This window comes from Bidens hawaiensis, unplaced genomic scaffold (genome assembly GCF_021521415.1).
Source record: "Bidens hawaiensis isolate Kalapana, Puna unplaced genomic scaffold, B.hawaiensis_p1.1 tig00047003_1, whole genome shotgun sequence".
NCBI classification, from domain to species: Eukaryota; Viridiplantae; Streptophyta; class Magnoliopsida; order Asterales; family Asteraceae; genus Bidens; species Bidens hawaiensis.
In genome coordinates, this window is record NW_027498408.1 from 38,974 (window position 1) to 64,847 (window position 25,874).

General features: G+C 35.5%; 1 protein-coding gene and 1 pseudogene across 1 annotated transcript; one reads left to right on the plus strand and one right to left on the minus strand.

Annotated features, from left to right (window-relative positions):
* Positions 1 to 237: 237 nt before the first annotated feature.
* On the plus strand, positions 238 to 956 carry LOC143596791 (dirigent protein 21 pseudogene; annotated as a pseudogene).
* Positions 957 to 15,624: 14,668 nt separating this feature from the next.
* LOC143596788 (uncharacterized) lies at positions 15,625 to 16,326 on the minus strand. The gene has a single exon (XM_077075475.1). The coding sequence runs from the start codon at positions 16,324 to 16,326 to the stop codon at positions 15,625 to 15,627; it is 702 nt and encodes a 233-aa protein (XP_076931590.1).
* Between the last annotated feature and the right edge of the window lie 9,548 nt (positions 16,327 to 25,874).

The following is a 25,874-nucleotide window of genomic DNA, read 5'->3' on the forward strand; positions in this document are numbered from 1 at the left end:
TTTTTTCCCTAATGATACGTGACCTTCGATACATAAGTGAGCATTTTTAGAGCATTTTTAGGACGAAATATCAACATTCTATATTGAACTCCATTATTGTGAGATCTATATTCCTAACAAGTAACAGATACAATATAAGAAATATATATAAATATATATGGTATAGAAAAGTGTATTGCTAATGTAACATTAAACCTACCTAACACATTTTTTTTATATCTCATTGACATTTAAGACCACAAACCAACGCCATAACATCATTCACAATTCTTCAACTCTCCTCAATGGCCCAGATTCTCCCCAAATACAGAAATACCATTTTTACCCTTTTCATGTTCTCATTTCTCTTTGGAACACACTCCCATCAATTTTCAAGAAAATTGTCAACGAAGTCACTTAGTTTCAAGAAACAAAAGCTAAGTCACCTTCACTTCTATTTCCATGATATACCAAGTGGTGACCACCCCACCGCCGTTCGGGTGGCTGAGGCCCCCATCACCAACACCTCCGCTACCTTCTTTGGTGCTACGATCATAGTTGACGATCCATTGACAGTGGGTCCCGATCTCACATCCAAGATTGTGGGAAGAGCTCAAGGGGTATACGCGTTTGCTAGTTTAAGCGAAAACCGATTGGTAGTGGCTTTGAATTATGTTTTTGTTGAGGGAAAGTACAATGGTAGTTCTTTGAGTATATTAGGGTCAAATGCTTTGTCCTCGAAAGTTAGAGAGATGCCGATTGTTGGTGGAAGTGGGCTCTTCCGATTTGCACGTGGGTATGCGCTTCTAAAGACTCATTCTTTCAACGCTAGCACCGGTTACGCCATTGTTGAGTATGATGTTTATGTCATACATTATTGATTCTGTTATTGGACGGTGACAAAATAAAGTGTTTTGAGTGAATGCTTGTAGTGAAATAAAAACTTTTGGAATTAGTAATAAGGTAATACATGCGAGGAGTTATATATTGTGAAAGAAACATACTGTAGTTTGATGCACACATCGTTTGCCATTCTAGTATTTTAAAACGCTTTGTATAATTTTGTTATATTATATACTTCACATGAATCAAGCAATAATTATCTCTATAGAATAATACAGTGAACCCGTTTACTTTGTTATTTTATTTTTTCTTTCTTATTTTAAACGGTAACTCACACATACTCAACTTTATTTTTAAATCACATTTTTTCTGACGATCATGAGCCTTGAACTTCAGCTTTATCAAACTCTTTGATACCGCTAGACCAAATATCTGATGATAAACACTTTTATCCATTTTATTTAATTAATCAACTATATATAAAAAATTACACGATGAAACAATGTTAAATCATATATATATATATAAGATAATAATGAGAACAAACTTCAACTAATCTATATATTCTTTATTTTTAATGACAAAGGGAAATATCATATTATTAAAAACGTGTTTGCCATTATTCCTCGAGCTTTGCTCAACCCGTTTGGTGGGTTTGTACATAGGCTCAATGTTTGTGCGGAGAATAGCGTATATATTTCGTTAATTGAATTTTCTTGTATCTTTTTCACATGCACATTGAGCGTATGTACAGAGCCACTAAATAGATGGAGCAGAGCTCAAGGATTAATGGCACTTATTAGCCTTTAGGTTCAAGAAAATCTCTAAGAAATAGTCTCACTTTTAACACTTTAGAGGTTTTGCTTACGTATCCGGTAAAAATTGGTTCTATACCGATTTGTGTCATCCGAATTTGAACATCTCTAGTTATAATCATATGCGAGTCCAGTTAAAATTTTCTTTTATCACAAGTTAAAAAATGATTCGGATTTTAAGGGTCAAAAGTAGGAAATGCCGAAATACAGCATAGGACATGTGTTGTGTGAACATTCAATTTTATGAAATCGAATTAATCTGATTATTAAAATTTAATATAAAGTGTATTATAGACAATGGTAACCAATCAAAATGAACTAAGATCACCAAGGTAGTGTTGGATATTTTAGTGTTATCAAGCTATCTTTGGCAATCGAGATTAACTTGCACAGAACAATACATTATAATGATAAACATTTTATATGGGTTAGAAGGTTTGAAGTAAACGGTCGTTTAATTATTATTATTATTATTATCATGATTTCAGATATTATTATTATGGTTCAGATACTAAGTAATCTCCAAGGTGTACCAGCTTGGCTGGGCAAAACTTCCTTGACTGGGTCGCACTGGTGGGAACAAATGTCGACTTAAAGTTAAAGGTGTTTTAAATTGGAAACGCACCGGATCGACATGAATAACGTAAAGTTTGAAATATATGGTATATGGTTCAAGTAAAATGATACGATGCATGATTATTTGAATTTAATATATTATTAAGTCTATTCATTATTTAGTTTTCTTATTATATTATAATTAGGTTTTTTATTGTTTATCTTTTTTCTATTTTATGTGTTTTCTTTTCTTATAAATTGTAATCGTTTCAAGAATAATAAAAATAATAAGAAAATTTGTCTCAAGTTTGGTTTTTCTTCTTCTCTTTTGTTATTGGAGTCTAACCCACTCTACGAGTATATCGAGAGATTGACCATCTCGAATCGGTCTCTATCATAAAATTACATCTATTTATTTATTTTTGAAAAGGTATAATGGTAACGATGATAAAGAATTGTAACTTGTTTCTTAAGTTGATGCATGCAATACATAAAATGAAACAAATGGGTTCATAATACAAGAAATGTGAAAATAAGATGTGCATTAAATCGCATCTTAAGAAACTTGTTACTAAAAACACATATAGCGTCCAATTAAACATTCAATAATTTAGAACATAAGCATCGTACTCCACAACCGCAGTGCTAACACTGAGAAAGTGAGTCGTTGCAAGCACATACCCAGTGGCGTAGCCACACTTTGAGGTGGGGGGTCCTCCGTCCCATGTGAAAATTTTTTTTACTAGTATATATGTGTTAAAATCCCGCCGACCCCTGTATAATTTTGACCCCGACCCCTGTGTGATTTCGAGGACGGCACAATGACCCTGTTGGGATTTCGAGAACAACCTTATGAAATTTGAGACCGACCCCAATAATTTTTATTTGACATATTTGCAAGTTTAATTATATAAATGTATATAAATAATATACCAACTAAATTTGAGTTTAGTAGGAAATAATTAAAATACAAGTTTAAACTCAAATGCTCAATTAATCTATGCTCAAATAATAAGCATAAGTCTCAACTCCCAACTTTATCTACATTTAAGCTAATTAAAAAAAAAGGAGTATGATGACGGAAGTAATAGATCATGTAAATTTAATGGATTAAGTGTTTTAATCTAAAAAAATGTTTCAGCTATACATTATTTTGCTCACTTACTTCATTTGCATTGGTGTATTGTTTATTCGTTAATTGAAGTTACCTCTCATATCATTATTACTCATTGCAACCGTATGCGTTGAAATTTGCTTTTCGGCGATGGAGTACCTGAAGTCCAATTTACGTAATCATATGGGTGATGAGAGTTTAAACGATGATTTTATTTATTTCATTAAAAAACAACATGCTTATAAATGTCAAACTAGATGATGTTTTGGTTATATTTCAGAAAATGAAAGCCCGCGTATAACAAAGCTAGATATATTGTTTAATAATTATGCATTTATAATAAAGTTTCTCGTACTTTTCTTTTGTTATATAATTCTTTGTTTGATTATCATTTTTTTCTATATATATGACCGACGCAATTCGGCCCGACTCAATGGTCGAACCGGACGAAAAAAAAATTATATAGCGACGGTTAATTATGTACAGATAAAAAAAATTTCCAACCCCTGTGAGAAAATTTCCTGGATCCGCCACTGCACATACCCACGAGCATATCGGAAAAGCCCACTTCCACCAACAATCGACATCTCTCTCACCGGTGAGAACATCGAGTTTGTCCCCCAATACACTAAAAGTGCTACCATTGTACTTTCCTTCGATGAAAACTTAATTCAAAGCTATAAGCAGTTGGTTTTCAGTTAAACTAGCATACACATATATCCCTTGAGCTCTTCCCTTTCGGGGCCCACTGTTAACGGGTCATCATTCATTGTCGTAGCACCAAATGAGGTACGAGAAGTGTTGGTCATTGTGGCCTCAGCCACCTGAAAAGCGGCAGTGTGCTTACCAATGACTATGTCATGGAAATAAAAGTGGAGGTGACTCACCTTTTTTTTTTGAAAGAGTAAACTGCGGTTTTCGTCCCTGTGGTTGGTCCAAATTTGCGATTTTAGTCCAATAGTTTCTAATTGTTTTTTTTCGTCCATGTGGTTTCATTTTGCTTTCAATTATATCCTAACCAACTAACCCCGTTAAATCCACCTGGTTATGTCCATCATCTTAAGGGGCAGTTTGGTAATTGTACTCCCAAAAGAAACCCCAACCAACCCTAAATCCCTAATTCCCAGACCTCTTTTTCATTCTTTTTGTTGTCTGCATCATCTTCTTCATCCCAAGATAGACAACATTTGAATAGACAATGTCGAGCTCCTCTAACACACAATCACTTCGTCGTCGAGCCAACAATCGAATGGTGTTTTGCTCATGTGGTTCAGTTACAACCATTCGCACGTCTTGGACCGATGCCAATCCTGGTAGACGATTTTACTGTTGCACGAGTGTAAGTTTTTTGATATTGAAACTATATTTTGTTTTTTTTTACTAATTACTTCAAAATCTTACCAGGCATCAAGATGTGGTTTTGTTGATTGGGTTGATTCCCCATTGTGCCAAAGAGCTCAAGAAATCATTCCTGGTTTATTGAGATCCGCCAATAAACACGAAGCCATGGCAAGAGCTAATGCAATTCAAAACGAAAGGCTAAAGATTTATTTAGGTTTAAGTTGGATGTTTTTTCTTTGTATTTGATTTTTAAATGACCTAAAACTTGTAAAGGTTACTGGCTTTATGTTTTTATGTTGTACTCTTAACTATCGGATGTAATTAAACGCACTATGTTGCAAATTTTGTTGATGGCCAATATAATTAATGAAATTTCATATTTTGGCTACCATACGAAAAGTTTGGTTTATTAACGTTAGGGGTGCAAATATAAGCTCGTTTAATAGAGCCGGCTCGCGAGCCTAAAAATAAGCTCGTTTAATAGAGCTCGAAATGAGCCAAGCTCGAACTCGAGCTATGTATAAGTTAAACAAGTCGAGCTCGTGCCTAGTCGAACTTGGGCTTGGCTCGACTTATTTGCACCCCTAATTACCTTATGCATTATAACAATAGGTTACAAACGAAACATTGAATTTGTCAAAACTGAGTTGGTCAAAGACCACCATTTTTGTTAGTTACTGACACTAGAATGCATAATTCAATGGCTTCTTGCAACTAGTTTAGGGTATGAAAAGTTTACCTAATATTTTATGTACCAGCTCTTCGTTTTTTAAGCAAATAATAGAGGTCATTTGACACCTTATCTTGTTAATTAAAGATATTTACTGCAATGACCTATTAGCATCATATCACTTGGAAATGCTAAAGACAATTACCTGGATTTTAAAAAGACAATCAGATACTAAAACATGCAACTTGTCAAAATCTGAATTTTAAAAAGACAATTACCTGGGAAAACTCATATTTATCTATAATCATATAATAACAAACATACTAAAACATCCAACTTGTTATACCAGTAAATAACTAACATATGATCAGAAACATACTAAAACATCCATACTTCAACATAAACATAGCATCCATTACATAAAAACTAACATGCAACATCTAGAGTCAAAGCCTTGATATACAAAACATGATAACCATCAAACTTAAATACTAGATTATGTTTGGTAAAGTATTGCAAGTTCGACTAAAAAGTCAAACATGCCAAAACATGATAACCATCAAACATATTAACAGTTTCAAAAGACAATCAACACAAACATCATTCAATCAGAGACCTTTGGTGGTGCCTTTCTTTTTTGAACCTCCCACCTGTGACACTTTCTATTTCCCTTTCGTGTTGCCCTTCTTTTTTGAACCTTCCACCTGTGACACTTTTTCTTTACCTTTGGCTGTGCCCTTTTTCTTTTCAGGTTGTGATGAAAACTTTGGCGCGGTACAAGACCTTTGTAACATCCCGAAATTTCTAAAGTAAAATTTAATATATTATTTTGTCGGGTGAAATAAACGAGTTAGTGGAACGATAATAATAATAACAAAATATGAAGACTTAGTAGGATAATTAGATGGAATTAGATATGGACCAAAAGGAAATATGGGCCTTCGGTCCATGGGCTTAAGGGAGTATAAATACCCCCTTAAACCGCAATCCTTTCCATTCCGTCCATTTATCCATCCTAATCTCTACACACACCCAAAACACACACAACCCGAACCAAGATCCAAAGGCGAGGACCCGAGCTCGTTGGTGCTAGATCGTCGTGACGAACCAAAGCAACAAGACCAGCTCGTGTTCGTAGTTCGACTCATTTACGGTACGTTTATATCGAGAACTTGTTCGTTTAGGTTTATATTAGTATAGAAATGATAGATCTGTGTTTGTATGGTAAAAACGAATCCAACAAAGCTAAACTTACTGAAAATGGTTACGATTTGATGGGTTAATCGATTGATAAAAGAACCCGTAACCTATATGCCTAAATCGCACCCTTTAAACATCGATGTTAGGTCGATTTGATGGTTGGGGTTTGTAGGCGCTGGTCAGACGATTCCGTGGATACCTAAATCGAGTTATTTGGTTAAGAAACGAAGATGATTAAGGACGAACAGTAGCTGCAGCCGACAACTTCGCCTGCAAGCTAAGTTCGCCTGATGAACTTCGCCTGCAAAGCTAAGTTCGCCTAAGGTTTAACTTCTCCTAAAGCTAAGTTCGCCTAAGGTTTAACTTCGCCTAAAGCTAAGTTCGCCTAAGGTTTAACTTCGCATAAAGCTAAGTTCGCCTAAGGTTTAACTTCGCCTAAAGCTAAGTTTGCCTAAGGTTTAACTTCGCCTAAAGCTAAGTTCGCTTAAGGTTTAACTTCGCCTAAAGTCAAGTTCGATTAGAAAATAAATTAAAAACGATAAGTAAAAGTAAGCTAATACTAGGCCACCAGATTAAATCAGGCGAGTATTGATACGTGTAACTTATACAGTCAGCCGAGCTCAGTTAAAGAAGGGATTTACAACTATCGGAGGAAGAAGCAGAGTTCAGGTGAGTTTCTAGCCCCATTTCCTTGTTATGTTTTCGGGGCTGTGTGCATACTCGATGTGAAGTGTGAATACACTTACCTTAAGTAGTAAGTGTATGCTATAGATGTTATACGAGGTATATATTTTATAATGCTTGTCGGTACGTGAACGATCTTCGGATATTGCACGTATCGCCAAGGATAGTAAATTCCAAGTGGTTGATAGTGTGTATGAATGTTATGATGTGACTTGTTTATTACGTAAATACTGAACTGGTATGAAGTGTGATATAGGCAGGTAGAGGTAGAGTGTGTTAGAAGTGGCAAGAGTCTAGTAAGGGTTTTAGTGGCATAACGTGAGCGCGTGATAGGGAAAGCCTGTACGTGCCATCGTTATTATGTGTGTATGATTGTTGATGTGACTTGCTTATTATGTAAATGATATGAAGCGTGTTGTAGACAAGTAGAGGTAGAGCGTGTTAGAAGTGGCAAGAGTCTAGTAAGAGTGTTAGTGGCATAACGATAGTACGTGGTAGGGTAAGCCTATACATGCCTTCGTTATTAAAGTGGCAAAGTGGCATAGCGTTTTACGTTATTAAAGTGGCAAAGTGGCATAACGTTATACGTTATTAAAGTGGCAAAGTGGCATAACGTTTTACGTTATTAAAGTGGCAAAGTGGCAAAGTGGCATAACGTTTTACGTTATTAAAGTGGCAAAGTGGCATAACGTTATACGTTATTAAAGTGGCAAAGTGGCATAACGTTATACGTTATTAAAGTGGCAAAGTGGCATAACGTTATACGTTATTAAAGTGGCAAAGTGGCATAACGTTATACGTTATTAAAGTGGCAAGGTGGCAAAGTGGTAGGCGTAAATAAGAGGCTAAGTGGTAATGTGAGCAGGTTAGATAGTGGATTATGTGTCTTCGGATACGTATATGATGCATGTAGTGGTTGTATGATAAGTTGCTTGATTAACTAGAACTCACTCAGCGTAGCTGACTTTTAGTATGCACGCAGGTGATCAGACCAAAGAACTAGCATGAGGATGGCACATGGCATGGATTGAACGGCTGGCATCTTATGATGGAAGAAAAGATGTTTTAAATATAATGATTTGTTTTATAGTATCAGAGAAGAGATTGAATGTTTTGTAACGAATGCTTCAAGTAAACGTTTCCGCGAAAGTTTTAATTAACTCTGATTGCAAGAACTGTGTTTATGAGTAAATCCGACGCTAAAGTAGGGCTACCGGTTTGGGGCCTTACAAGTTGGTATCAGAGCATAAGTTCGAGAGATTTAAGCATCCTACATGCTTAGACTCGAACAAAGAATGAGATTTAAAATGAGAAAGAAAGAAGATGCCAGTTCAAGATTGCCATGTGTCACTCAAGCAAGCTCAGTAAAGGTAAAGTGTATGGTAAATGGTGTATGTTAATGTTGGCTTATTTGCTAAATGAAGAATGAGTGCAGGTTAGGGATAGGATTAATTGATCTTAACTGATTAACTGTTTAAGAGTATAAACAAGCACAAGTGAAATCATGAAGGGAAGTATGTAGAACCTGAGGAGTAACGCAAATAGTTAATTACACTTGATCAACGTCATTAACTACTTACCTTACGAATCACGTGCTAAATAATTCCTAGAGTGATAACATTTGTGTTTCCTTAGAGATAAGATAGATGACTGTTACAAAAGAGGCGGACACGAGAAGAATCTGAGGCAGAGCGATATACGAAAACAACATGACTCCAACTGCAAAAAGTAATAAAGAAGTTACGCTTGGAGCTTGTAGTCAGAAATGCTAAGAGAGTTGCCAAATTGTCACAAAAGCATCAAAGGAAGCCCTTGGAAAGACGAGACGAGACTTGAGACATCGAGAGCCTCATGGACAAGCTACCTTAAATAGCTAAAACACATGACCACCATTCGATGGCTGCAAAGTCGGGAGTAAGAAGGATAACCTAGAAAGCAAAGGTGATTCAATAAAGTGTGCGATTATAAAGAAAAAGGTATTCCTTTTACAAGAAATAAGCTAGGTTTCGGGGACGAAACCTCTTTAAGGAGGGAAGATTTGTAACATCCCGAAATTTCTAAAGTAATATTTAATATATTATTTTGTCGGGTGAAATAAACGAGTTAGTGGAACGATAATAATAATAGCAAAATATGAAGACTTGTAGGATAATTAGATGGGATTAGATATGGACCAAAAGGAAATATGGGCAATCGGTCCATGGGCTTAAGGGTGTATAAATACCCCCTTAAACCTCAATCTTTTCCATTCCATCCATTTATCCATCCTAATCTCTACACACACCCAAAACACACACAACCCGAACCAAGATTCAAAGGCGAGGACCCGAGCTCGTTGGTGCTAGATCGTCGTGACGAACCAAAGCAACAAGACCAGGTCGTGTTCGTAGTTCGACTCATTTACGGTATGTTTATATCGAGAACTTGTTCGTTTAGGTTTGGATTAGTATAGAAATGATAGATCTGTGTTTGTATGGTAAAAACGAATCCAACAAAGCTAAACTTACTGAAAATGGTTACGATTTGATGGGTTAATCGATTGATAAAAGAACCCGTAACCTATATGCCTAAATCGCACCCTTTAAACATCGATGTTAGGTCGATTTGATGGTTGGGGTTTGTAGGCGCTGGTCAGACGATTCCGTGGATACCTAAATCGAGTTATTTGGTTAAGAAACGAAGATGATTAAGGACGAACAGTAGCTGCAGCCGACAACTTCGCCTGCAAGCTAAGTTCGCTGATGAACTTCGCCTGCAAAGCTAAGTTCGCCTAAGGTTTAACTTCGCCTAAAGCTAAGTTCGCCTAAAGCTAAGTTCGCCTAAGGTTTAACTTCGCCTAAAGCTAAGTTCGCCTAAGGTTTAACTTCGCCTAAAGCTAAGTTCGCTTAAGGTTTAAGTTCGCCTAAAGTCAAGTTCGATTAGAAAATAAATTAAAAACGATAAGTAAAAGTAAGCTAATACTAGGCCACCAGATTAAATCAGGCGAGTATTGATACGTGTAACTTATACAGTCAGCCGAGCTCAGTTAAAGAAGGGATTTACAACTATCGGAGGAAGAAGCAGAGTTCAGGTGAGTTTCTAGCCCCATTTCCTTGTTATGTTTTCGGGGCTGTGTGCATACTCGATGTGAAGTGTGAATACACTTACCTTAAGTGGTAAGTGTATGCTATAGATGTTATACGAGGTATATATTTTATAATTCTTGTCGGTACGTGAACGATCTTCGGATATTGCACGTATCGCCAAGGATAGTAAAGTCCAAGTGGTTGATAGTGTGTATGAATGTTATGATGTGACTTGTTTATTACGTAAATACTGAACTGGTATGAAGTGTGATATAGGCAGGTAGAGGTAGAGTGTGTTAGAAGTGGCAAGAGTCTAGTAAAGGTGTTAGTGGCATAACGTGAGCGCGTGATAGGGAAAGCCTGTACGTGCCATCGTTATTATGTGTGTATGATTGTTGATGTGACTTGCTTATTATGTAAATGATATGAAGCGTGTTGTAGACAAGTAGAGGTAGAGCGTGTTAGAAGTGGCAAGAGTCTAGTAAGAGTGTTAGTGGCATAACGATAGTACGTGGTAGGGTAAGCCTATACATGCCTTCGTTATTAAAGTGGCAAAGTGGCATAGCGTTTTACGTTATTAAAGTGGCAAAGTGGCATAACGTTATACGTTATTAAAGTGGCAAAGTGGCATAACGTTTTACGTTATTAAAGTGGCAAAGTGGCATAACGTTTTACGTTATTAAAGTGTCAAAGTGGCATAACGTTATACGTTATTAAAGTGGCAAAGTGGCATAACGTTATACGTTATTAAAGTGGCAAAGTGGCATAACGTTATACGTTATTAAAGTGGCAAAGTGGCATAACGTTATACGTTATTAAAGTGGCAAGGTGGCAAAGTGGTAGGCGTAAATAAGAGGCTAAGTGGTAATGTGAGCAGGTTAGATAGTGGATTATGTGTCTTCGGATACGTATATGATGCATGTAGTGGTTGTATGATAAGTTGCTTGATTAACTAGAACTCACTCAGCGTAGCTGACTTTTAGTATGCACGCAGGTGATCAGACCAAAGAACTAGCATGAGGATGGCACATGGCATGGATTGAACGGCTGGCATCTTATGATGGAAGAAAAGATGTTTTAAATATAATGATTTGTTTTATAGTATCAGAGAAGAGATTGAATGTTTTGTAACGAATGCTTCAAGTAAACGTTTCCGCGAAAGTTTTAATTAACTCTGATTGCAAGAACTGTGTTTATGAGTAAATCCGACGCTAAAGTAGGGCTACCGGTTTGGGGCCTTACAAGTTGGTATCAGAGCATAAGTTCGAGAGATTTAAGCATCCTACATGCTTAGACTCGAACAAAGAATGAGATTTAAAATGAGAAAGAAAGAAGATGCCAGTTCAAGATTGCCATGTGTCACTCAAGCAAGCTCAGTAAAGGTAAAGTGTATGGTAAATGGTGTATGTTAATGTTGGCTTATTTGCTAAATGAAGAATGAGTGCAGGTTAGGGATAGGATTAATTGATCTTAACTGATTAACTGTTTAAGAGTATAAACAAGCACAAGTGAAATCATGAAGGGAAGTATGTAGAACCTGAGGAGTAACGCAAATAGTTAATTACACTTGATCAACGTCATTAACTACTTACCTTACGAATCACGTGCTAAATAATTCCTAGAGTGATAACATTTGTGTTTCCTTAGAGATAAGATAGATGACTGTTACAAAAGAGGCGGACACGAGAAGAATCTGAGGCAGAGCGATATACGAAAACAACATGACTCCAACTGCAAAAAGTAATAAAGAAGTTACGCTTGGAGCTTGTAGTCAAAAATGCTAAGAGAGTTGCCAAATTGTCACAAAAGCATCAAAGGAAGCCCTTGGAAAGACGAGACGAGACTTGAGACATCGAGAGCCTCATGGACAAGCTACCTTAAATAGCTAAAACACATGACCACCATTCGATGGCTGCAAAGTCGGGAGTAAGAAGGATAACCGAGAAAGCAAAGGTGATTCAATAAAGTGTGCGATTATAAAGAAAAAGGTATTCCTTTTACAAGAAATAAGCTAGGTTTCGGGAACGAAACCTCTTTAAGGAGGGAAGACTTGTAACATCCCGAAATTTCTAAAGTAATATTTAATATATTATTTTGTCGGGTGAAATAAACGAGTTAGTGGAACGATAATAATAATAGCAAAATATGAAGACTTAGTAGGATAATTAGATGGGATTAGATATGGACCAAAATGAAATATGGGCCTTCGGTCCATGGGCTTAAGGGAGTATAAATACCCCCTTAAACCCCAATCTTTTCCATTCCATCCATTTATCCATCCTAATCTCTACACACACCCAAAACACACACAACCCGAACCAAGATCCAAAGGCGAGGACCCGAGCTCGTTGGTGCTAGATCGTCGTGACGAACCAAAGCAACAAGACCAGCTCGTGTTCGTAGTTCGACTCATTTACGGTACGTTTATATCGAGAACTTGTTCGTTTAGGTTTGGATTAGTATAGAAATGATATATCTGTGTTTGTCTGGTAAAAACGAATCCAACAAAGCTAAACTTACTGAAAATGGTTACGATTTGATGGGTTAATCGATTGATAAAAGAACCCGTAACCTATATGCCTAAATCGCACCCTTTAAACATCGATGTTAGGTCGATTTGATGGTTGGGGTTTGTAGGCGCTGGTCAGACGATTCCGTGGATACCTAAATCGAGTTATTTGGTTAAGAAACGAAGATGATTAAGGACGAACAGTAGCTGCAGCCGACAACTTCGCCTGCAAGCTAAGTTCGCCTGATGAACTTCTCCTGCAAAGCTAAGTTCGCCTAAGGTTTAACTTCGCCTAAAGCTAAGTTCGCCTAAGGTTTAACTTCGCCTAAAGCTAAGTTCGCCTAAGGTTTAACTTCGCCTAAAGCTAAGTTCGCTTAAGGTTTAACTTCGCCTAAAGTCAAGTTCGATTAGAAAATAAATTAAAAATGATAAGTAAAAGTAAGCTAATACTAGGCCACCAGATTAAATCAGGCGAGTATTGATACGTGTAAATTATACAGTCAGCCGAGCTCAGTTAAAGAAGGGATTTACAACTATCGGAGGAAGAAGCAGAGTTCAGGTGAGTTTCTAGCCCCATTTCCTTGTTATGTTTTCGGGGCTGTGTGCATACTCGATGTGAAGTGTGAATACACTTACCTTAAGTGGTAAGTGTATGCTATAGATGTTATACGAGGTATATATTTTATAATGCTTGTCGGTACGTGAACGATCTTCGGATATTGCACGTATCGCCAAGGATAGTAAATTCCAAGTGGTTGATAGTGTGTATGAATGTTATGATGTGACTTGTTTATTACGTAAATACTGAACTGGTATGAAGTGTGATATAGGCAGGTAGAGGTAGAGTGTGTTAGAAGTGGCAAGAGTCTAGTAAGGGTTTTAGTGGCATAACGTGAGCGCGTGATAGGGAAAGCCTGTACGTGCCATCGTTATTATGTGTGTATGATTGTTGATGTGACTTGCTTATTATGTAAATGATATGAAGCGTGTTGTAGACAAGTAGAGGTAGAGCGTGTTAGAAGTGGCAAGAGTCTAGTAAGAGTGTTAGTGGCATAACGATAGTACGTGGTAGGGTAAGCCTATACGTGCCTTCGTTATTAAAGTGGCAAAGTGGCATAACGTTTTACGTTATTAAAGTGGCAAAGTGGCATAACGTTATACGTTATTAAAGTGGCATAACGTTATACGTTATTAAAGTGGCAAGGTGGCGAAGTGGTAGGCGTAAATAAGAGGCTAAGTGGTAATGTGAGCAGGTTAGATAGTGGATTATGTGTCTTCGGATACGTATATGATGCATGTAGTGGTTGTATGATAAGTTGCTTGATTAACTAGAACTCACTCAGCGTAGCTGACTTTTAGTATGCACGCAGGTGATCAGACCAAAGAACTAGCATGAGGATGGCACATGGCATGGATTGAACGGCTGGCATCTTAAGATGGAAGAAAATATGTTTTAAATATAATGATTTGTTTTATAGTATCAGAGGAGATTGAATGTTTTGTAACGAATGCTTCAAGTAAACGTTTCCGCGAAAGTTTTAATTAACTCTGATTGCAAGAACTGTGTTTATGAGTAAATCTGACGCTAAAGTAGGGCTACCGGTTTGGGGCCTTACAACCTTATATTATGCCCCTGTGTTTTGCAATTCCTGCACGTGACCGTGTTACTAGACCTTGGCATTTTCCCTTCCCTAGCAAGTTCGCTCAACTCCTCAGCACTTTTCTTTCGTTTCTTCTTTGGCCTTCCAATTTGTTTGTGGTGCTTTGGAGGCTTAAGAGTTGTTGGGCATTCTGAAGGCGTCCACATTTGAACACCATTGATTGGGTCAATGGTATGACCATACACCTTCTTCCATGTATCAAGCAAGTAGACTTTAGAGATCCAAGCCTTTGGAATGTCAACATCCATGCCATTTTGGGCCATATTATAATTGATTGTCACTGCATGCTTGCATGGCATGGCAATCAACTCCCACATTCCGCATGAGCAAGTCTTCTTGTCAACATCGACTACACATTGATCTTGTGAAGGCCCACTTACTTGGTACTTGTTCATCCCATTCCATATGACTTTGTACAATAATGCATCTTTTTTAATTCCTTCAAACAGTGTTGTTGCTTTCGGAGTCAGAGGACCGTCACACTTGGAAATGCTTTTACGAACTAAAACAATTATCTTCATCAAATATTCCCTGATAAACTCCAAGCAGGTTATAATGGGCTTGTCTCTTCCGCCAACCAGTTGCCTGTTGAACACCTCACATAGATTATTTAAGAGAACATCACTTGTTGACCTTCCTGCAAAGACACAATAGCTAACATAATTAGGGGTGTGTTTTTCAATATAAGTTTAGATTTTAACTTTTTTAACCCGAATACCGATCCTAATTTACCGGAACCATTTAACCCAAAACCCGAACAACCCGACCCGAACGACCCTTAACCCGAAAAAATAACCAGAATCGTACCACTGAACACGTAATATTTTTAATTTTAAAGAATCGTACCACTAAAGTATGCTTTAGACCAGTGCTTTGGGTGAATTTCACGTAGCCAATCATGTAAAGCCTGATCTTGGACCCTCACTTCTGTCATTGCCTTCTCAAACTGTGGAATAGTAGTTGCTGTAGCACACTTCCAAAGTAGATCTTTAAACACATGACCCCTCCACTTAGACTTCATATTCTCATGAATGTGTCTCAAGCAAAATCTGTGTTCAGCACTTGGATATGTCTTCTTTAAAACTGGTATATTACCCTGATTAATAATAAACCCAAGTAAACACAATAAGTGATGACAAAAATAGTAAACATAATACGTGAACAGTTAAAACTTGGATGTACCTTTTGTCAATCACTAATGAAAGTGAAATTGGAATTTGCATATAGATCAAAATCACGACCTAGGCACTCCAAGAACCAAGTCCATGATTCAGTTGTTTCAGCTTCGACTAAAGCATATGCCACGGGATATATGCAATTATTTGAGTCTACTCCCACTGCAGTTAGAATCTGTCCGGGAAAAGGCCCCTTCATGAAGCAGCCATCCAATCCCAATAGGTCCCTACCACAAGCTTTAAACCCTTCCCTCAATGGAGCTAAACAAATGTAAACCCTCTTGAACTGCCTTGTTAAATTAGATGGGTTAAACTCTTTCTCTACCTCAATCTCCACAGAGGTTCCCGGATTAGCTCTAACTAGCTCCTTACAATAGTCCCTTAGAAGTGCATACTGAGTAGTGAAATTACCATCAATCTTCTGCCTAGCCATGGCCCTTGCCCGGAAAACTTTAGTCTCTGAGAGTTGTATTTGATATTTCCTCTGGAATTGATCTTGTAGTGCTTTAACTGGTATGTTGTAGTTCGATGCAACAATTTGTTCAGCTTCTTTAGCAATCCAACTCACAGTACACAACTTGACATTTCTTGTATTAAGGCATGTATGCTCATTAGTAAAGGTCTTCACAACCCAAGAGGATAATTTATTGTGGTTGGAGATATGTAAGACAAAAGGGCAAGTGGGAATCAGATTCTCTTCCATTGGTTCTTTCATTGCTTTTTTTGACTCATCCACCTTTTGAGACCCACCAACTTTACTCTTCACAACTACCTATTTGGACCCACCAACAGCATGTGTAACTCCAGCACACAACACTCTTACTCTTTCTTTATCATTCTTTTTAAAGTAAACTTGCCTTCTACTCCCAATGCAAAATTTCTTCACTAGATCCCTAACTTCATCCCTATTTGAAAACTGTTGTCCAACATAAAAAGGTGCAAATACTGGATCTTTGCCCTTTCTATTCTTCTTCCTAGCCTTTTTCATTGCCTTGCTTAAAGGTGTTTCATCTTCATCCATGCTATCAAAATCATCTAAGTCAACTTCAAAATCACTGTTATCATCTTCACTAGCGAAGTGTTGATGTTCTTCATTAACAGGTATATCCACCACAGATCTAAATTCATTCATGTCTACTTCTAAATCATCACAGCTATTATCAATGTCAACAAAGAAATCAGAATCCTCATAATCATCTTCATCGCTACTCTCACCATCCCCATTGTTATCTTCGTCACCACTCTCACCATCCCTAGTGTTATCTTCATCACCACCCTCACCATCCCCATTGTCATCTTCATCAATGTGATCCTTAGTCCTAACCACATTATCTACTTGGCTTACTTGACTTTCATTGATAGTTTCTGTAGTGCCTATTGCCTGGCATCCAAGCTCAATGTATATCTCAATAACCTTAAACTCCTCAACATACTTAAACAACTCATCAAGATCAGTGTCATTTGTTAAAGCCCTTAAACCATAATCAAGATCACTGTTTGGAACCTTAAAATAGTAATACAGTATTTCATCTCCTACATGAAGATCTAAGCAATCTGTCATAGATTCTAGTTCGTGGAACCCAAACTCGAAAGAGTCAACCATATCAAAAAACCCTACCTTTCCATTAACATAGGTTCTGCCTGGAGGCTTTGTGAATCTCCCACCATAGTTAAACTTCATGGAGAAAACCTTTGGGTGACCCCCTGTTTAATAAACAATATCAGTAAAGATTTAATAACTATTGTTGATCCAGACAATTATGGAAAAAAGTTTAAAGAAACCGGTTAAACAAAGATCGGTACTTACGATATTCTTCATCCACTACAAATAAAAAGCCATCTAGTGGCACACAGTTTTAATAGCATTTAGCTTTTGTGCCACTATTTTATGTTTTAGTGACACTTTGTGTTTGCCACATTTGCTTGGCACACCATTTTAGAAGCATTTAGTATTTGTGCCACTAAATTTAGGTTTTAATGGCATTTTTTTATGCCATAATTATTTGACACACACATTTAGTGGCATTTAGTATTTGTGTCATTGGAAATTAAGTATGTAACAACACCTCGTGAATGTCATATTTTCTTGGGAAAATTTATAGCAACATTTAGCATTTTTATAACCTACATTTAAGTTTTAATTTCATTTTATGTGTTTCATATTTGCTTGACGCATTTGATTTGCTTGTGTAACCATCTAATGACTTACACATATAGTGGTTTATTTGATAAAGTATTCGGATAATTACACCATGTAAATACCCAACTAACAAACGAGTGAAGTAAATCGCAACAGTTTACACAATGCGTATGACGTTCAAAAGTCAAGAGGCTATTGGGTAAAAAGTACTTTACTGTAATGTCTCAAAATTTTGATAAATTCCAACATTCTTACTATTTGTTGGATCTATGTTTTTTTAAAGAAAGAAAGAAAGAAAAGAAAGCTTAAATCAACTAAGTGAGAACTTTTGTTTACCACATTTAGCATATTAACTATTATAGAACAAAAAGATTCATGACACGGCTTAAAACTATTCATACGATTATCAATCAAGTAAATTAAAGGCTAATGAATCAACAAATGAATTCCAAAATAGTCTATAAAAATCCTTTGTTTTGTCAAGTAGTGCACCCCATTACAAATATCAATAATTTAACAAATAACCATTACAAAGTAAAAGTAAAATAAAAATTAGGAGAAAAGAAAACAATTAGCAATATTTTCATACCTGATAACTCTAGTTTGAAATTTGAAAAAACTAAAACTTGCATACTTCTATTAATGTTTGGTTGCCAGTATGGAGCATAGATGGATTTTTTTACAACATGATCGCATATCATAATACAGACTGAACCATGGGTTGCGACCGTTATTCCTTTATGTTGCAAAATAAACGATCTCACACGTGAAACAGTATACATTACACGTACCTGCTAGAAAATAAATCATCCATATTTGTTGCTACTGAAGTTGTGAAACTAATGGACTACTGTATGGATTGACCCACACACAAATAATTTGGAAGTCCCTTGTCCTTATCATCTACCCTTACAACAATGATCACATCGGTTAGATTTACCTTCTTGGCTGCACAAATATAAAAAAATTATACGGTCTAAATGAGCGGGTCAGTTTAGGATGGGTAAAAGTGTTACTTATGTCCAATTACACAGACATCAATTAGCCCAAACAGTTTAGGATGGGTAAAAAAATATGGTCATCATGTGATCATGAGCAGGTCAGTTTGGGAAAACAGCCATTGTTTAATGGATGTGTAGATATTGCTAGAGTTTTATAGTTTTGGTTGCCACTATCCATAAAGTTTTGTTTGGGCTAGTACGGGTTCGGTACAATGTTTCAGAGGCCAAAGGTGAACTCCAAATTTACATCCGTTTTGGGTCACCTTAGCTCCAAAAAAACATGTGGGTCAGTGAGCTCAGGTAATGGGTCAAGAGACTCAAGACAGGCCAATTTAAAAATGGTTCATGAATAGCATAATTACCAATCATTTGCATGATTTTGTACTGTAATTTATCATGTAAAAATCATGCTTTTCATATACTTTATTAAGGAATTCAAATGCATTTATGTGTCAAATGATCTAACAGTCAATTATCATATTCATATCCGTTCTTATTTAAGTTGAACTTGTGTTTTTCATTTTAAGTCCGGTGACTCAACTCAGTTGGACTAAATATTTGCTGAATTCAAGGTGTTGGCTGTCAGTACATATGCAAGACATGTACTAAGAGAATGGTTCTGTTGGTACCTGAACCATGAGCTTCAATTATGAAGTTCCAAGTAAAGTGGTTTCTTCGTGACATTTCATCAAACAATTTGTGGGCATCTTACAAGTAACCGTGCAGAGAGTACATTCGTAGGAGGCGTTTGCCAATACACTCCCTTCTGTAAATAAAAACCCATAAGCTAAATGCTTTTCATCATTGTAAAATTGATACAACTTTACTTTACTGAAGAGTGAAACTATTAGTTAAAATCAAAATACTAGTAAAAATTGGATTGGAAATGAAATAGTTTATTTCTGAATTTGTAAATAAATCCAAATAAACATAAATTAACTGCAAATATAAAAACGAACTTAAATCTTCAAATTTTAAAATGACTTCAGAGAGCTGGAATGAAAGAGTTAAATTGAATCCTTACAATAAAAGCCATTGTACACGGTTTTGTCAACATTAATGGAGGGAAAGGGGATGGCCAAGAACATTAATGCTTTCCTGGATGGAGGCGGGATGATGAGATTTTTATGGAGGGAAAGTTTATGTTGGGAAAGAAAATTTGGGACGGGAGTTAAGTAAACTTACACTTTTACTTTTTATTTATATGAAAACCTTTAGTGTTTTGGTAAAATTTTAAAGATAAAAATATGATTTGCCCCTCAATATGACTCCTATCTTTAATTGACCATCCTTTGACCCGTTAAAAAAAAGTATTGAAATTACCATTTTATCCCTAACACTTTAATACAGTTTAAAAATAATTATCCAAATAATGTAGATGATGGGATTCAAACCCTAGACCTCCAGTTCACTAAGCCATATAGCCAACTATGTGAACTAAGCTGATCTTTAGTATTATTACAAAATATAAAATATATAATACCGCATTCAACACTTCATCTTCTCCAATTTCCAATTAGGGTTTCCACAAACAAACGAACACACACAACAAATATCAGTCCTCCTCGATCTCTCCCTCTATCTGCTCATGGTGCATCGACCTAGCTCACCTAACCCTGTGATCACAGTTGCAATCCGCCACCACCACCAGCTACCCCTCCACCATCACCAAACACTAGCGCCCTTGCCATCTAACAATCAACGCTTGGTCAACTAACGGCAGTGGCTCGTATCGGCAATCACAAAACTATGTGGGTTCAACACGCACAAATTAAAAAGCAGTGATCAAATGGTCTCCCGCACATATTTCACATGGAGGCAAATCATAATTATCTCAATTTAAAATACAAGAGAGATAAAATTATGAAATTGGTTGTAATTTGACAAAATACAACAATAGGGTCATATTAACCCCAATGTACCATTAACCATACTTGACACTAGGGGTGGCAATCTTGACCTAACAATTTCAAATTAGTCAGTTTGGGTTACTTTAAAAATTAAATGAGTTGGTTTGGGTAAGATATTTTAACTAAATAGGTCAATACGGGTCATTTGAAATTCCAACTAAATAGTTATTTTTTTGGACAAAATAGGTTGACAAATTCATATAAATAGGTTGATGTGAGTTGGTGTCCTAATATGGTAAGAGATTTTAACAAAATGGATCAAAACGAGTAATTTGAAATTCCATTTTGTTATTTTTTGGTCAAAATGGGTCGACAAATTCAAATAAATGGGTCAATGTGCGTTTAGGTTTCGGAACGAAACGGGTTTTCGCACGAGACAAGTTTCGACATGAAACGGGGTTTCAGATTAGAATAAATTCGGTTTATATTTCAAGCTAACACGAGTTTTCACACTGAACGGGTTAGGTTTTGTTTTTTTTTTTGTTGATTCCGAACTCGTTTTTGGTTTTTTGTTCCATTTTAGTCTGTTTTTTCAGATTTGTTTTTATTCGGTTTCAAATTTGTTAGTTTTGTTTTATTTGATTTTTTCGATTTCGATTTACTTGGTTCGGTTTTGGCTTTTTGTTTAATTTTCGTCGATTTTATCAGTTTTGGTTCGACTTCTTAATGGGTTTTTTATGGAACTAGGAAAACAGAAAAAACATCTTATTTTTTGTACTTTTTTGTTATTGATTTATATTTTGAGTTATAATTTATTTTTATTATTTTTAAATATTTTTGAAGGGTTTTTTATCTTAATATTAAACCCTCCAGAAAAAAATTCAAAAAAATAATAAAAAAATTATAACTTATATATAAATAAAAAACAAAAAATCTAAAAAAATCTCGGAGCTCGAGATTTGATCATTTTGACTTTTGAGGTTGGTTCGTGAGTCATTTTTCAAGCTCGAGTTCGTCTCTTTATTATTTATTAATAATTTGTACAAAGTTTTAAATATCATAATATATTTTTTGATAATTTTTTTACATAATTATAAGTATTATTGTATAAGAATATACATTTAACACATTAAACAAAATTGCATAAAAAAGGCTAGCGAGCTATCTTGGTGTAGATAAGTAAAACTCGGGCTAAGAGGGTGTTTGGGATTCCTTATTTTACCTCCTCATACTTTATTTAAGGCATAAGATATAAGTTACAAAGTTGTAACTTATACCTTATACACTTACAAAACCTAACTTTCCTAAACACCTTATAACTTATAACCCATAAATTATAAGTTATAAGGAGCTAAAATAAGAAATCCCAAACACCCCCTAAATATTGTTTATTAAAGAAACTGATATCAAGTCTCGAACTCATTTAAGCTCGACTCGTTTGCACCCAAAATAATTACTTGTTAGTGATCGTTTGTTAAACAAACCTTTTTAATAAATATATTTTTTACAAGAGTTTAATATTAAATTAGTTTATAATAAATATTCTTTTGTTTAAGGCACATGAAACCCCATCTTGGTCAGTTTGATTGATCAGCGACAATTATCCTATTATAATATTAGCGGCAATTTTGAAAATAAAATATTTAGATTCCCTCTCTCACTCTCAAACCAAAATCAGACCTAATAGTTGTGGCAATTACTTTAAAATTTTTAGTTTTCCTCTCAACTTTCAAACCGCATAACCCTAATTCAACCATTAGCGGAACTACCTAATTCCGGTAATTGTGTGTAATTCAATCGCCAAAAGGATGCATCGGACAGTAATCTAATCAGAAGTGGTTCAATCACCAGAAAATTGACGGCTGCGAGTGGTTCAATAGGTGCTTCAATGCTAGGTCAGTAATGTATATGTTCAGTTGATAAATAAACGAGTGGTTATGTGTTTATGTAAAATGACGTAACTATGTAGTTTTGTGTATTCTTCTAGTTTTTTTATTGATTCTTTGTTATCAGTGTGAGATACAAATAGAATACGACGCCATATGTTCTCGAAAAGTGACCCTAAGTTTGATTCATTAATGATTTAAGTTATCAATTTCTTGTATTTGTGTATACTTATGCATTCCAATCATGTTGTTTGGTTTATAAAATGCAAGTCTTATGTAGACAAATTTCATAATAATTCCAATAGTGTCTGTACCAGATCCTTATACCATTTACTTTTCATAAACACTTGTTCATAATACATGATCATGACCGGTACCTTCTAATCCTTTGTTTTCCAAAGTCATGAGCCCCTTGTTGATCCACCAAATACTATATTATAGATATAGTAAAACTGCTAGAATAGTTCCAACTGTGAACCTGTGTTCTTTTACTATGTGTTGAATATGTATTAAATTTGTAAGCTGTCTTGATCCTGAATTTCAATATGCAGTTTTGATGAAGTTATTGTTATTTATTTGTTATTTCCTTTTTTGCCATTCAAATTGTTAATTAGTTATGTATTTGAGATGATATTAATATTAATTAACTTTTTGAATCCAACGTCAGTTGAACATTGTTATAAGCTATACAAATGCAGGCTAATGGAAAAACATTTCTATTGATGTACATACAACAAAACAAAATGAGGAAGAGCAGACCTAAAAGCATTCATGAAGATGCTTTCTCACAACTGTTGAGCTTATGGAATAATAAAAATGTTAGTAGTCTTCTTAAGACAAAGTCTCTATAACTACTATTTGTTATTTAGATTTTTCTCTTGATGTACTTGGTCAACTGAATTGCATATATAATTGAACATGCAGAAGCGTTGTTTGTGGCTAAGGGATTCAAGTGCCAAAAAAATATGCATAAGGGCGGTCCAAAAAGTTTTGATAGGACGTGACGAGATGGTAATATTTTTTTGTTTTGTATGGGATTTGTGTTTTTCTAGTTGTTCCATATGTTTTGGTTGATGTTTATGTTATCATCAATACAGAAAAATGATGACCCAAACAAGCATTTTTTCTATTTTAGCCCAAATGTTTGAACGCACGCGTAAAAGGATAGAAGGATGTGTGTATGTCGATAACATGGCAAGAAACGTTATAAGTTCATATTTTGATGTCATGTGCTTTTTTACTAGTTTTTCTTAAGGGTGTTGTTTGTTTTTTACTTTAGGTTTTAAGTTACTCGGGTGTTTTTACAAGTGGGCCATGTCAAAACTGTTTTCGACATATTTAGAAATGGGTTAGGTCAAAACTGGTTACTTTTAAAAGTTACAAATCAATAACTAGAAATTGGCATGATACTTGATTTGGGAAACAAATTCAACTTCTACCAACTATCTAAATATATTCCAAATCGAAATTAACATATCCAACAACTGACTTGAATCAATTTTACAAAAAAGTTTTTTGTTTTTGGTTGCTTTTGAGTTGACCAACTGCTCATGGCTAAATAAAAGGATCTTTCTTGACTTCACAGGTACCGTGCAACAATTATAGCTGACGAAACTATACAACTATGTGTCCAAACACACTGTTCATATATGATTTTGACCTAAATTGCCTGCTAATTGGTAATTATCTGCTGTATATCTTTAGTATATATTCTTATGTTATGTATTTTATTATTTTTGTTTCACTGTTAGAGATGGAAAAGTGGACAAGTTAGGTGTGTTACATAACGAGTCAAAACGGCCTATTTTAGGCATTTTAAGGCTACACTCATAAGACTTGGTGTATTTCAAGGTCAGACTATCCAAGAAAAAAAGACTAAGTGATGTACCAACATTATATGTAAGCACCCACTAGAGGAACACACTTCCGGCTTTAGCCTATAAGCCTCTTCTTGATATGTGATTGACCATTCTGTATTTAACACCTATCTTTAAGTATATTTGTAGTTCAGAGAACCTGTGTATATACGTGTGCTAATATATTAGTTTGAGTTGTCTATATGTTTTGTAACCTTTGTATCACCTCTTTTTGTAAATGGTTACAGGTAAGTGAAGCTAGAAACTTGAATAGAGAAGTTGAAAATGGTCTCAACTCTGCAGGTTTTTTCGTATGAACACAAATCATGTCCTCATGTAGAATAGCAAATCATCCTGAAAATTGGTCCCTGTCGGTCAGGTTCACCTTGCTTGCTTTTATATGTTGGTGTTTTCTCTAATTGAGAGGTGTTCATGCCATTTTTATAAATAAAAGGACTTTTAGATTTGTTTTGAATCAATACTAATGCTTAATATGGTTGATGATGGCAGCACATATATCATGAGAAGCTTTGAAGCTTAGATTTAAGAAAGTGAAATTCTCCCTCAAAAGAAGGTTTAGACTCATTGAAGCATTGGAGAAAAGTAATATGAAAGTCAAACTCTTATCCCAAAAGAATGTTTCGACTCATTGTGTAATCATTTGCAATTTGGAATATGTTACTTGTTACACCATTTTTTTTAATAACATTTAGAATATGTTTCGGATTGAACTTATTATTAAAGTTATAATATTATGATTTTCACATTTACAATATATAGAACTTTTAGTTTATATTTTATATTGTAGATCATTTGATTTATGTTGCAAAAATTTCCATTATATTGTGGCATAAAAAGTGCCAATAAAACTAGTATGGATATGTAACTAAAATTACTTTTTTAAGGGCACAAAAAATGTGCCATAAATGTCTTTTCTTTATACTATGGCAAAAAAATAAATGCCACAAAAAGCATAAAACTTTGTGCAGCATACCAAAAAAGTGCCATTAAAAGGCTTTAGCGTCACAGCTTCTAGTGACACTTTTTTGTGTGCCGCACATTCCTAAAGGGGTCTTTAGTGGCACTTTCTTGCTTTTTAGTGGCATTTTTTGTATGCCACTATATGACATTTTTTTTGTAGTGATCGGGGTCAAACTTTTCTTGTGGAGATCGAAGCCACCAGAGACTAAGCGCCATGATCCAAGATCAGTGATGAATCGTCGTTGTTTGTTCGTCTAGAGTTTGGAATTGTGGTTCATTGTTCTTCTAGGGTTTCGAATGTGGTATCGAACAAAACAATTGAAAAAGACAACTGGATGGTTTTTTAATCAAGGATTTAGGGTTGGTTGGGGTTTCTTTTGGGAGTACAATTACCAAACTGCCCCTCAAGGTGATGGACATAACCAGGTGGATTTAACGGGGTTAGTTGGTTAGGATATAATTGAAAGCAAAATGAAACCACAAGGACGAAAAAAGACAATTAGAAACTATTGGACTAAAATCGTAAATTTAGACAAACCACATGGACGA